Genomic DNA, 14,942 nt, shown 5'->3' with positions numbered 1-14,942 from the left:
TGCAGCATAATGAAACTATCAAATTAAAGTTCTTTGTTGTAATCTACAATCTACATTGAACAAATGGTTATTTTTTCATCTCCTGGAGCTTTCTCTGCACCTGTGTGTTTAAAAATTGAATTTGATACTTTGATATATTCACTTCCTTGATTTATGTCGAGCATATAAGGTGAATCGATATACTAAATTTCTTCTTTACTGTTGCAGGATTACTTGATTTAGGTAAAATAGTAGGAACTAAAAGTCGAGGACTTGATTATTTTTTGTCTCTGTGGTGGAAGCTAGCAATTTGAACTGAAAGTCGATGACTTAATTAAACAGTAGAAATAGGAGTAACTTGATTATTTTTTTGCTATGTATTCAAATGTTATGAAAAATTTGATATGATACTCTAGCTCGATTGGGATGGTAACTATGTTCTTTATGAAACCATAATGGGATGTTAACTAAGTTTTCTGGTCTCTAATTATATATATCATCTTTTTGTATCGAGATTCTCGATAGCAATTTGGTATTTATTTGATGAAATTTATTATTTTGTGATATTAAGCTCATTTGTGGTCAATTAGAGACTAGAATATTGCTTGTCTTTAAATGTTTATCTAGGATGAAATGTTGCTTGTTTTTAATGGTTGATCTATGACTAGAATATGGCTTGTCCTTAAAGGTTGATCTAGGAAAAGAATTTTGCTCGTCGCTAAAGGATAACTATGACCACATAGTCAGTCTATTTGGGACGAAAAATACCGTCGCGAAAAAATAATTACGATGAAGTAGTTAGTCTATTTAAGATGAGATATACATTCGTTAAAAGATAATTATAACCATGTAGTTAGTCTATTTGGGATGAGAAATACGGTCACGTTACGACAAAGTAGTTAGTCTATTTGGGACGAGAATTTTCGCCGCAAAAGAATAATTAAGACCTGGTAGTTAGTCGATTGGGACAAGATATATCGCAAGGCAATTACGACCAGTTTTTTTGCCGTTGCAAAAGGGTTTTAAGGACCGGTTTATTGGACCTGTCGCTAATGACCTTTAGCAGCGGAGCCTGTTAGGACGGGACAAGACCGGATTTTTCTGGTCCTAAAAGATCAATTAGGACAAGATTTGGACTTTCTGGGACCATATTTCCCTTCCTTATAGGTTGTTTTTCTTGTAGTGAAAGTCTCTTTTGCTAGCGACTATTTTTTAGAAAAATTCTAAATACAATATTCATAAAAAGATACAACGCCTTTGTTTGTTCTTTATGGTCTCAAGATAGACAATTTAAAAGGCCCTCGATAAATGAGTATTAAACCCATTTTTGGGGCTACCCCAAAATACCATTCTTGAGCATTATATGCTCGGGTGTGGCTCGCAACTCGCTTGGGGATATTTTGAAAAAGATTCCCATTTTGTGTACTTATCCCTGCATCCACAGAAAAATGATTAGTTTTGAGTGAAACTACTCCGTGTTGACCTCCTTCGATCCTTGGTTTGCTCCTCGCCATCTTTCGGGTACTCTGTCACGTTGGGACTTCCACCTCGACTCCCAGTTCCAATAGACACCTAGGTAATCACTAAGTAAAAGAGTTGTATAGATTTTTGAAAGTAGTTTTAATTTTAGAAAATAGTTTCAAAAGTTTCTATAAAAGCTTTAAAACATCTTTGCCAATCATGTCATGTACTAGCTCAACGAACGTCTTCCTCTTGGTTTTGACTATATCTGACGGAGGATTTCTAAAATTCATCATCATTATTAGAGGGTTCTTCAAATAGTTCTGTCATATCCGGAGATTGAGTCTACCTAGACTTTATTGCAGCTGGTGACTTCAAAAGTTTGACTTTGACCTCTGATGCTAGAGGATTTAAAATATATTCCAATATATCAGTGAAAATTTTGAGGACCTCCTAAAAATTTCTGCCCCAGTTTAAGGTTGTTTGAGATGATCTCAACTCGAGGGGATCCAAATCCTTTGTTAGTTTTCGTTCTCTTTGTTGGATGATGATCTTCCTCTTGTGAATTTTTGAGATTTCTTCTCGAAAATTCTACCCCAATGTTCATTTCCTGGGGTTACATGACCGAGCCGTTGGGGCCCCTACGTATCCCGTTGAAGTAGGAATCAGGTCAAACGTAGTTCAAGACTACGCTAAGGATATATAGAAAAATCTAATGGGTTGACCAAAGCCGACATAGGCCGTCTACGTATCCCTTTTTGGGGAATTTAGGTTATCACGTAGTTCATACATGAAAGAAAAGAATAAATTTTTCTAAGGGGTTGACCAAAGCTGACATAGGCCGCATACGTATCCCTTTCTTGGGAATTCAGGTCAAACGTAGTTCGTACATGAAAGAAAATGATAAATTTTTCTAAGGAGCTAACCGAAGACGTCATAGGCCGCCTACGTATCCATTTCTTGGGAATTCAGGTTAAACATAGTTTGTACATAAAGGGACAAGGAATTCTAAGCGATTATACATCATAAATCAGATACTACCATAAAGGCGATTACAGATAAACCAAGGAAACAAAACTAAAACATCCTTCAAACATAGTATCTCTTTACTGCATTAGAATTGATTAGTTTGGTCCACTCTTGACCATCCATCTCAGGTAGGATTAGGGCTCCTCCAGGCTGGGTGTCTCTTGGTTTTCAAATTCCTCTATACTTCCACTAACTGCTCCTCATCACCTTTTTCTATTCATCATCATTCCCTTCGTTTTGTTTGTCTAACCCTTTTATGTCATGATATTGACAGGTTTTTAAATTATTGCTACCAAAATAAACCATGTTAGATGATAACAAGATAATAATATAATCATATTTCAAAATAACTTCTTAAATAAAGGGAGGTTTTTTGAAAAATAAATAAAAACTATGGCTCATGACCCGCGAAAATACGAGCCCATGCCTTTTTTAAAACTGTAAAACACGAAACGAAAATTTAAGACATAAAAGGGTGGATCACGGGGCCTCCTCCGGATCATCACTGATTTTTAAAACTATTAGTAATTGCCCTTTCATCTACCCCGATAGGCGACGAATTATGAGCAAAGTGGAAGTTCAATTTTGCAAAGCCTCTCTTGGTGTAACCTTCCTCACCCTGTCAGACTTTGGGAAATCCTTTGGTATATCATTGCATCCCTTGAACAAATTTCTCATCTCATCCCCAAGACCATCATCTTCCTTTCTTGGCTGGTACCATACCCCACACTTAAATGCTTTTCCTGGGACCATAATGGGCTCAATAATTCCTTCCAAATTAGTAGTAGTCTTGCTAAATACCCATTCGCCTATTATTTCGATCATGCTAACAATGGCTCCCTCGTGATTAGGCAATGGATTACTGGTGACATTGATCTTTTGATCAATCAAGTCTTGGATCTTATGTTTCAGATTGAGGTAATCTTCAGTATTATGCCCGGGCGCTCCTGAATGATAAGCACAGACTTGATAGGCCTGAAAAAATCGGGAATTGAGATCGGTAGGCTTTGGTGGAATAGGCTATAAATAACCAACTTTCATCAATCTTCCCAAGAGCTCGGTACGACTTTCAGCCAATGGAGTGAATTTTCTATGAGGTTTCTTTTCGAGGTTTACATGTGGTGGATTATACTGGTTTTGATTAGGAGGAGAAGGTACTTGATGATAACTTGGAGGTGCTTGGACGTTTATTTGGTTGTTTGGAAGAGTAGCTTGAACATGAGACTGATAATTTAGCTGCGGATCTTGGCACTGGGGTAAAATATTTGGAAGTGGAGCTTGATATTGGGGTTGGACGTAGAATACATACTGAAAACTTGGTGACGGCGGAGATGAGAGAATGTTCCTAGGCTTGAATTTCTTCTTCAACTTAGCAACAAAATCAGCAGAGACCGTACCTATATTTTTTTTCTTCTTTGGGAACATAGAGCTCCCAGACGGTGTTGGAGTTTTGACAATCTTTCCTGTTCGAATAACTTTCTCTAGCGATTCCTCAATTTTTACCAAATCTGTGAAAATTGCCCTTACTGCGGATACCATCCTAGTGTAAAATTCTCCCTATTGAGCACGAGAGAACACAGATACCATCTCTTCTTCAGACATGGGAAGGTATGTACCTTGGCAGCTTCTTTTCTCCAACGGAAGGCATAGTCTCAGAAACACTCATCATTATTCTGCCTGGTTTGGTCAAATGAGTATCGATCAGGGACTATTTCAATGTTAAATGCAAACCTACCAAGGAAATCTTTATCCAATGCCCTCCAACTAGTCCATCTTTTCAATTCTTGAGATGTGAACCAATCAAAGGCTTCGTTGCTTAAGCTCCGGCTGAACAGGCGCATCAATAATGCCTCATTTTTTCCCACCCCCACCATTTGATCACAATACCTTCTAAGATGGTCCATTGGATTTTTAGTACCGTGAATACTTCAAATTTAGGGACCTTGTATCCTTCTGGTAGATCTACTCCATGGTGAACATATAGATCATCGTAACCTAGACCATCATTGTCCCCCTCCCCATGAGATTCCTTGATCCTCATAATCTCTTCATTCATAGCCAACAGCTTCATTTCATGCAAGGTCCTCCACTCTTTTTCTTTCTCCTCGTAATGGTCTATCTCGAGATTAGGAAAGGAATTGTAGATGTTAGGGGATGTGATGACATGAGGAGGATTTGAAAGGGTAGCTTGATTTTGAGGATGAGAGGAGGTTGGTTGGTAGGTGAGGAGGACATTTTGAAAATTGGAAAAGTTTTGTGGAATTTAAGAGTAGTTCGGGGGTATCTGAGAAGGATTTTGCGGATTTGGAAATGAATTTTATGGATTCGGAGATGGATTTGGTAGATTTGGGGATAGACTTTGTAGATTTGGGAGCGAATTTTGTGGGTTTAGGAGCGAATTTTGTGGATTTGGAAGCAAATTTTGTGGATTTGGAAGTTGGTTTTGGGGGTTTGAAAATGGGTTCTAGGGATTTGGGAATGAACTTTGTGGATTTGGAGACGAGTTTTGTGGGGTTAGAGATGGATTTTGTGGATGGTAAGCACCTGGATTATTTTTTCGATTGATGTTTTGGACAAATTGAGGAGCGGAGAGGGACGATATGTTATTTGGATGGTCCCCAAGAATAGGCGTACTGAAGGAATGGATTTGGAATGGAGTCTCGTGTCCTCCTAGAGCGGGGGCATTGACAGTGATGGCCAAGTTAGCCAAATCTCGAGTATGATTCATCTTCTCCTGAAGCATTTCTAATTTTCTCGTGAGTTCAACAATCATCTCACTTTGTTCTGTTATTACTTTGTCCCTAATGGTCAACGCATTTTCTTCGTCGCTTTCAGTCATTTTTGAATGATGGTCAGAGAATGAGATTTTATGAACTTTTGACCGAGTAAAGTAAGGATGATCTGCCAGTTTGTTTCAACACGGAGTAGTTTTCGATTATCTGTAAAGTAAAATAACTCAAAGGCAAATGTGTTAGTTTCCATTTGTGATAAGTAATGCAAGATACTTGACAAGAAGTAGCCACGTAGAGTTGTTTATGTCATAGCCAAATTGATCCACAAATCATAGTGGATAAATTTGCCTTTGATTCAAACAAACGCACATAAATACATAAGATAGTTATATCGCATAAAAATATTATAATAACACGTATCCTAACTGGGGTGACCCTTTTGAGCCAAGGGTTTAGGCCTAATGAATTTTGAAAAAAATATACACCTTTTTAAAGCCAATCCATTATCCCCCAAAACCTTCATAGGTATACATAAATGACATAATTGCCAACAAAATTACACAAAATGTATACAATCTTTAGGGAAAGGGAAAAAGATAACATGAGAAAAAGAACAATGTCCCGCGCAGAGGATAGGAAATACTAGTTCCTGAATGCTCTTCTATCGGTCTCCGCCCTCTTAGATTTGTCCACTTCTTTCCATTGGCGACATCCATTGATGATTAAGCGATTCCCATATATCTGTGCTCTAGATGCAACCGTCCAATTTTATCAATTTCTTTCTTGACTTGCACCAATTCCTTCCTCAATTGGTGTATGATTGAGGCATCCTTGCACGAAAGTAAGCAAAGCAAGCCTTCTCCTGACTCCCCAAAGGATAATGGATTGGATTAAACAAATATATATTTCTTCAACACATAAATATGATGCATCTGTAATTACCTTGAGGTCAATAGATGCAGGGCAAGTTTTCTAATGAGCCTAATACCTCCTCAGGTATTAGGTCATCCCAGGCTCGTGCCTAAAATAGGGTTTTGATTTCGCTTTATCCTAGGTGTCTAGAGTGGGTTTGAACCAGGTTCCCAAGCGGACGACTTGGGTTTGAAAATACGAATGGCCATCAGACGACTCACGTGCTAATGAATCATCGTATTTCCAACACTTTATTTGGAGTTGAATAGGGGCTGGGACATCCACAAAATCCTAAAAGAATTTAACAAATCAATGCTGGATTATGCTATGAGATACAATAATTAAATACCTCAAAATCGAAACATATAAACACGTAAGCAATTTAGACAGTTAGTCAAAAGATGAAATCAAACATTTAGTTAGAACCTAGTTAAATTCCCCAGCAGAGTCGTCATTTCTATTTTGCTGAAATTTTGACTTTTGAAGAGTCGCCACTTAATTTTGAAAAGGAATTAAGAAACCTTTATAAGATACTTTAAATGATCCAAAACAGAAAAATTGTTTAAATTTGAAGATTCAGAGTAAGCGGTTCCTATTAACGTGTTAGAAAGGTTTTAAGACACCTAAAACGTCCATTAACTTGCGGTTATCTGGACTGTTTGAAAATATCTTTTGACCAACTTCAATAAGATTGATTGTTGAAAAGTGATTGATTTTAGGAAAAGATTTGTGTAAAATAGATTTGGACGACTTAGTAGGGATTTAACCAAGTCTAAGCAAATGAAAAATAAATAAGCACATAAAAAGGAAAAGGAAGGGGGAAGTAAAAGTCTTAGGACATTGAGCCCAAATCAACGAAATATATCCTAATTTAATTGGGCTTTCGGCCCATTTTTCACCTGTCCTAATCTATGTTTTCGAGCCTTTTTGGCCCAAAATCTCTTCACCTATATTGAATTTACAACTTTGACTTCGAGGCTCAAATGAATGAATAATGAAATGGATAGACGAATAAATAAATAATAATAATAATAAAAAGACAACAATAAGAAATAAAAAGAGACTTTCAAGTCTCATAATTACTTCATCAAATAGGTTTTTGACCCATTCCCTTTGCTTCCACCTTGTACACCATCGAGAATTTCATTTCGAGATCAATTTGACAATGACTTTATCGAGATGAATTTCACTAGAAGTGCAGAGATAGGCTTGGAGGGTCCGAATGGACCCCAATACACAGGCAACATAGTAAAAAGAAAAAAAAGAAAGGAATTAATACACTCATAAAATAGAGAAAATAAGGAAGGAGGATTTTGATAAATAAACAAATTATGATAGGCAAATGGGAAAAGAAATTCATGACATCAAATGAAGTCTGTTTTTTTTTTTATTTACGCAGAGCAGCATGCAACACGATCAACAGACATAAAAGATGTCCCAGTTGAGAACTTTAGTTGGAGGCATCGAAATTGTCTTACTGTAAACCTTGAAATATCTATGGACTTTAACGACAACTTCAAATTTAAACTCAATACTTCATAGAAAAAAAAAATTGAACCAAATAAAAAAAAACAGAGAGCAGGATCTAGGCTTTTACACCAGAACATTACGTTTTTTTTAGGAGTAATCCTATTTAACAAAAAGAAAAACAACATTTAGGTGTTGGAATAATAGACTAGGTATTAAATCAAAATCAAAGAGAAACAATGACGGATCAAAATAAGATTTGTAAAGTTAAAGTAGTAGGTCCTAGGCTAAAACTAGAAATAACAAGCCGAAAGAACCATATTTTAGAATTCCAACAAAACAAAATATTAAGATCACCTCGAACTAAAGCAGATAAATTTCCTTTCTAACATAAAAGGATGAATTAGGAATCAAAACCCAAAAGATGTCAAATTGAATTCGAATCCTAGACTGTAACAATTGGTACTAATCCGAACAGAGAATTAAACATCTCATGAACGTGGCTAGTCGAAAACACGATGATGAATATTTGAAATTAGAAATCTTAATCTGGGAATAACATATTTATCTGAAAATAACAAATCAAATCTTGAGCCTATCAACGAGAAAACAGCGAAAGTCAAGGAACTTTGAACTAGAAAGACAACAAATTCAAAAAAAAAAACATAGCAGTGAAAGAGTAAAACCTCAAAACATCAAACAAGAAAGCAGTAACCCGGCTACATTAAACAACATTTACAAACAATGATTTTGAAAATCAACCGATAATATGAAGGTAGATTGATTTTACAGAAGCTAAACAGAAGCAAATCAGTATATCAACATAAGCACAACACAATGATTATCAATGTCAACCTAAAAATTTTTTTTGTCTTTTAAAGTCGTCTATAGAAAGCAATCCCAGTATATTACAACTAACGACAGAATCATAAAGCTAAGACACTAACATATCGATGAAAAGAAAATATCGTAACTAAAGGGAACAAGGAATTACCCATTTTGGAGCAGCAAAACGGGATTCGGGCTATCACTGGACTCTATCACCACCGAAAAGTTCAATGTATTTGCGAAAATCTCGACTCGCCGACTACGTTCTCTAAAATTTCTGCTAAAGAAAGTTCCTTTTTCTCGAAATACCCCTTTTTCTCTCTTTTTTTTTTGGGTTTTTGCTTTCCAAAAAAGAAGATTTTCCCAACCCTTTTCTCTCATTTTTGCTTCCCCCCTCCTCAAAAGAAATTTCTCCCTTCTTCTTTTCACGGCTCCACAGTGAGCTTCTTTTTATAGTAGACAATTGAGGGTCCTCCTTCCGATTTGGATGATGTGGGGATCAAGGAAAATTAAAGGGTAAAATTAAGATTTTCAAACTAAGATTTATTTTTTTTTTCAAAATTTGGATAGGAACAAAAAATTCTCTTCCATTTCCCCCTAATTTTGTATTTTGCAAGAAAATTTGAATTTCTCACATTGGGGGGAGAAATGGATTCTTTTAAACCAATTAAAATTGAGCACGTATATACCTTCAAGGTACAATTCTAACGACTAGGAACAGATTCTTGACAGCTAAATCTTTGGAACGTTGATGGCTGCCACCTAGCTTTTTCTAGAAGATTCTCGTACAAGTTCGTGTGGGAAAGCACACGTCGCAGAGGGAGAAAGTCGAGTTAGAATGTCGGGTCATTGGAGTGGCTGGTTTCGGGTCGATTTTGAAATTGTTGGTCAATTTTGTTGTTGTCGGTTTTGTCATTAATGTTGGTGTGGGTTGGGGTTTGTCGGTTGTTTTGTTGTTAATGAAGAAGGGGATTTAAAAGGGTGTTGGGTCAATTGTGCTTATTTGTTGGGCTTGGGTCGCTGGCTGTTGTTTGATTAAAAGAAAAGGGTTGATGGGTTGGCTGTGTGTTAGAGTGGGCCTGGGATGGTTATATTTGGGCCTGGATTAGGCTGAGAACTTTGGGTTGTTATTGGCTTAATTGGTTTAAATCGGATGGGTCATAAGATTGTTAAAATTTTGGAGGTTATTTAAAACATAACCCTCAATTGCAATTTAGAATTTAGTCGAATTTGATTAATATTCTGATCAAATTGAAAATTAAATTAGCCCATCGAATTGTAAATGTAGCCAATTTGATTTCAAGTATGATCAAATTTAATAAATTGACTATATCGAATCGAAATTCGATGCGAACTAATACATTGTTTAATCCCGAACTTCTTGATTTAATAAAATCAAACACATATTTATCCAAATAAATTATTTTTGAAAACAAATTATATTTAAATCAAGATTTTAATTATTATATTTATTTTCAAAAAAATCCTTAATTAGAATCCGATATTCCATAGAATAAATATTTAAGTAATCAAATTATAAAATATCGTACAATTGAACACGATAATATATAATCGTTACTTAAAATGACAAAATTGCGTACAAAAAATATTTTGAAAAGTTTTTATTTGGATGAAATAAATATTTCGATTTTATAAACAACCAAAGAAACTCAGGATTAAATTTAATTATGGAGGGCAAAAATTAGGTGTCAACACACGTCCCTATCCTTTTTTATCTCTAATTTAATTGAAATAGTAACAAAATCTTAGTTAATATTTCTATATTAGAGTCTTAAATATATTTAATCACTAATTGAAATTTATAAAATGTAATTATTAAAACATAGACTAAGAAGTCAGTTAAGAGGGGTTTAAGTTAACAAGTTTTGCCTTTTATTTTTTCCCAAAAGTTTTTCTTAAAATTTAACAATATATGAAAAAATAATAATAGAGAGAGAGAGACAAAGCGCGAGCGTGCGAGCATAGTTTTATAGAAAATTGGGTCCAAAGAAATTAGAGATTCAAGCCATTATTTTAGTAATTTTATGGTTGAGCCGACTTTGATGGAAATTACTAGTAGTACATTAGTCTGATATTTTTTCACCATGAATGCCGCCATGGTTTTTGGTAGCTAGTTTTCATTAAGCAAAACATCTAAAAAAAAAAAAATTAAACGAGGAGATTATTTTTCAATGTACTAGTGTAACATATGGTATGCGGATATGAGATATGTTCTGGTAATATTTTCAATATTAAAGGTTAATAACAATGTTTGATTAAATGATGATTAAAACAAGTGTGATTGCATAAATGTACTTATGATATTTGCGAAAGAAAATAACTTATCACTCATAGTTCTAATTTCCCCATCTTGTGATTTTTCAGGTCTAAGGTAACCAAACATAAAAACATACTTCTCGAATACCATAAAATTAAGTTTAATACATAAACTAAAATTAGGATAAACAGAACTGATATATATTCAGTACTACTACTACAAATAAGGTAGTACTAAGCCATACCAAATGGGCAATGGCGTGGTATTTAATATCAAAAATACACAACAGCCATATTTTTCTTCTTTATTCTACTAGTTATCCTAATTATTTTGACTTTGACAGCATAACAAAGTCTACCAAATTGACTTGTACTGCATGCAGTAAATTGTTAAAACATATACTTTATACTTTAACATTAAGCTAGACTTTAAAATTGACAACTGATCGATAAGTTTTTCCGGGCTGCCAACCGGCCGGAATAACGCCGTTAGCCACCACAGTCTGGCCAGATTCCCCTGTAAGTTTGAGAGAAAAAGGTGCTACTAGGGAAGACCCAGAATTGAGCTTCCACACAGCACCCCATGACTGTTGCATTGGTTGCCATGATTCTGAATCTAATGCCTGCTTCAAATCAACCCTACTTAGGTCTCCATCCCCGTCTTCGTACTCTACTAGTGCTGCGAAATAGTTGGAATTTGAACCTGAGTCTACGTGGAATGTCAATTTTACTCCGGGATAGTTGCACTCCACTCTGTTACATTACCACACACCGTTAAAAAAAATACTATCTTCTCATTACAAAGACGTAATGTAATGTCACTCGATTATTATGAAACTGATCATGTGTGCATAACATTTCCAGTTTTATATGATTGCATGGGAATATTTAGTTTGTATATATGTTCACCTTTTGTATTGAATTTGAAGAACACCAGCGTTACGTAATTGATCAGCTTGTCCAGAAACAGCCATAGCTCCAAAAGAAGTGCCACTCAAATCAAAATGTGCTGATTCTGATAGACAAGGTCCTCCAGGACACGAATCTGTTATTACAACCCTCACTGGCTTTCCTGAGCATGCTTTGTTTTCCGTGCACTTTACCTGATTTTAAATAAATAAAACAATTAATTACCCTCTATATATGGAGATTATTAATTATAAAGAACGATTGTCAGTATATATAACTTAAAACTTTAGTAGTGACTTTGTCACGCGCGCACCTGAAAGCAAGCACCACAACCCTTGCCTGATTTGAATAGAGAAGGTCCAGCAGCGGCTATTAGGGAGGAGAATGGTGGTTGGTCCACGGCATTAGTATACCCACAAGCTCCACCTTTGCACAACAGAATATGATTTAAGTTATATGCACTGACGATTATATAAAGATTTAAAAAAATATTATTAATATATTTTAACACATAGAAAGTTCACCTACATATAAATGAAGATAAAATAGTTAAAACCTCCCCATAATCAATGTTTTCTTAAGGAACGCTACAGATAATTTGAAACGAAGGAAGTAATTAACATGAAAATATTAGTGTGTACCATCACTTCCTGCACCATTAGGGCTTCCATACCAAGTAGCTCCAGCTGGGGACCAGTTGGAATCTGATTCAGTTTTTGATACGTTGAGAATTTTTGGATTGAAGCAAGAACAAGAAATGGTCAGAAGAGAGAAAAGGGTCAAATATGTGAAGACAGTAAAAGGGTTCAAAGCCATAATAGTACTCATCATTATCAATGAATTGAAAAACAAAGTCTTCACAATTGGTAAACAATAACTAGGAATATAAGCTCTACTGCTTGTGTTGGGATGAGTTGAATGCGCTAGCTAAAGGCCACTATTTATAGATGAAGTTAACAATTACTCCCTCTGTCCCATGTCCCATATTAGTTGGTTATCTTACTAAATACGTACCAAATTATCTGATCGATCACTTATTAAATCATGATAAAATTAATTAAAACTTTTCATTTTATCTCTACAATTAATATAATTAATATATTCTTTGGAAGTCCTAGTAATATTTATTCATATGCACTATGAATATTTAATATTCATAACTTATCTTTGTTCCATTAATATGTACAAAGGGTATAGTAATAAAATTGATCATTCCATTTATGATTTTTTAAGTATCGTGCAAAATGGAAAACGCTCAACTAATATGGGACGAAGGAATTACTGGTCAATCTGATTTTCTTAGGCTCGGTACATCGACCACCTCTTAAACTAGAACACATATTTTGATTAGACATTTAAGCTATGTTTTTTTAATTGTGTACTTAAACACATAATAAATAACTTAACCATTTAAAAAATATCACTAATTATATATATATATATATATATATATATGCATTAGCTTTAATATTAGATGTAGAACCTCAAGCTTGTTCCAATTGATTCTGACGTTCATAGTTAAAAAAGTGGCCTATTTTATGTGATTAATGGATGGTTACTAGCAAGCACACGTAGAATTTTTTCTAAAATTTTAGTTGAAAGTGTACAAAAGGAAAATTTTATCATACGTTTAGGTACCGAATCGAAATAGAATGCAGTTCGATGTCTAAACGAAACTTAATGATAATTTAAGAGGCCTTCGGCTTAGATATTTTTGTTTAAAGAACACACTTAATTAAGATGAATAACTAAGATGTCTAAAAGAACACACTTAATTAAGATGAATAACTACTCTTATGACCTATGTTACATGATCAAGAGACACTAATTACAAATTATAAAGCAACTCATTTGTGAGTTTTCACCTTATTCATTTATACCATTTGACTACAATTTTCCCCAAACGCATTAATTTTACAAACAATTTATAAAGCAGCTTGAAGGGACAACTAGGAATAATATAATTTGGATTACGTAATTGATCTTTGACAAACACACCTCTTTTGGATAGCATGTATATTCTCTTGTGGACCAGTAAGGGCAAATTTTCAGTGCATACGACACCCCTTTTGGATTAAATGGAAATTAATCTTAATTATTTGATAGAGGAAACAGACATATATGTAATTGTAAATTATTGTAACTTGGCTATCAAGTAAAATTTACTACTAGAGACGAGTATTTTGCAGACAAAACTTCAGATTCTGTGTTAGAATAATCCATTTGTGGATGAAAACGATCTGCCTTGTATTTATCATGTGAAAATACTGGTCATTTTACCTTGAATGTACATTTATTGAAAATTATGCTGCTGCTTGCCTAAGCATACAGAAGATTTAGCAGGATTTAAGTGTGTTCGGCAGAAATCAACTAACGTAATCATATTATGTTATTTCTAATTTGCCCCTTCTCAAATAGGTTTTTTGATGATTTTTCAAAAAAAAAAAAAAAAAATACATTAAGGGGAAATTGTTAAGGTAAGAGGGTGTTCTGCAAATAAAAAATGACGATGCAAAAAACGTAAAAAACCCGATAGTTGAATAAGAAAATTTTGTCATCTGGGAAAGGAGAAAGGAAAGATCCAGGGAAAGATAAGATGGAATGAGATCCTCAGGTTTAGCTCCTTTAGTTAAGGCGTCCAACAATTGAGTTTCGTAGCTTAGGTAAGCATCCGTGAGAGGTCTTGTGACGCATCCATCTAGAACAGCCTTCAAAACAATCCAAAACTAGAATGATTACGTTCAAGGCAGGGAAGACCTATACTATTGATTTCCCGATACACATAACTCATGTTAACTTCTTAATTTTCCAAGAAAACATTCTTTTTTTTTTTTTATTCAGCGAAAAGATAAGTCTTTCAAGAATTGATAATATTTCCTTCACCATATAACTTGATATATTTTATGGGATATTAGGAATATATATTTGACATAACGGTAACGTTTACGATATTTAACTCCTAAAAGTTCCTTTGTAATAGAATCTTATTATACCAACCACAAAATTCAAACTAAATGCAACAAAATATGAGAATAGTTTGAGTTTAGTCTTCAGCTGATCGCCGAATTTTATCTTCTGCCGATGTTTAAGCTAAGTAAATATATGTGTAGCATGTATTTCTCTATAATATTTAGCATCCAAATTATATGCATTTTCACTTTATCACCTTATGAAATTACTTAACTATAATTAATCTATAAACAAATGATTTGGCGTAAATACCTTAAGGTAATTAAGGTGTGGATTAACTTATAGCAATATCCTCCGTGAATACCTCTATTATAGTATATTTATTTATTTATTCGAGAATATGAAAGTCTTTATATATTGCATTGAAGCTCCACATAA

General features: G+C 34.5%; 1 protein-coding gene and 1 pseudogene across 1 annotated transcript; one reads left to right on the top strand and one right to left on the bottom strand.

The window, feature by feature from the left end:
* Positions 1 to 469, top strand: part of LOC107860760 — a 4,266-nt pseudogene extending 3,797 nt beyond the window's left edge.
* Positions 470 to 11,014: 10,545 nt separating this feature from the next.
* Positions 11,015 to 12,504, bottom strand: LOC107857224 (expansin-B15). The gene is made up of 4 exons (XM_016702157.2): positions 12,236 to 12,504; positions 11,908 to 12,020; positions 11,595 to 11,788; positions 11,015 to 11,438 (listed from the first exon to the last, which is right to left on the bottom strand). Exons 1-4 carry the CDS (start codon positions 12,423 to 12,425, stop codon positions 11,108 to 11,110), a joined length of 828 nt encoding a protein of 275 aa, XP_016557643.1. The 5' UTR covers positions 12,426 to 12,504; the 3' UTR covers positions 11,015 to 11,107.
* Positions 12,505 to 14,942: the final 2,438 nt, after the last annotated feature.

This window comes from Capsicum annuum, chromosome 8, assembly GCF_002878395.1.
Source record: "Capsicum annuum cultivar UCD-10X-F1 chromosome 8, UCD10Xv1.1, whole genome shotgun sequence".
NCBI lineage: Eukaryota > Viridiplantae > Streptophyta > Magnoliopsida > Solanales > Solanaceae > Capsicum > Capsicum annuum.
This window is presented reverse-complemented; position numbering and strand designations above follow the sequence as displayed.

Excerpts from the sequence above, each read along its gene's own strand:
- LOC107857224 (XM_016702157.2), bottom strand. The coding sequence starts at position 12,425 with ATGATGAGTACTATTATGGCTTTGAACCCTTTTACTGTCTTCACATAT. Across the intron at positions 11,789-11,907 it reads GTTGTGGTGCTTGCTTTCAG|GTAAAGTGCACGGAAAACAA; the intron begins GTGCGCGCGTGA and ends ATTTAAAATCAG. Across the intron at positions 11,439-11,594 it reads CTTCAAATTCAATACAAAAG|AGTGGAGTGCAACTATCCCG; the intron begins GTGAACATATAT and ends GTAATGTAACAG.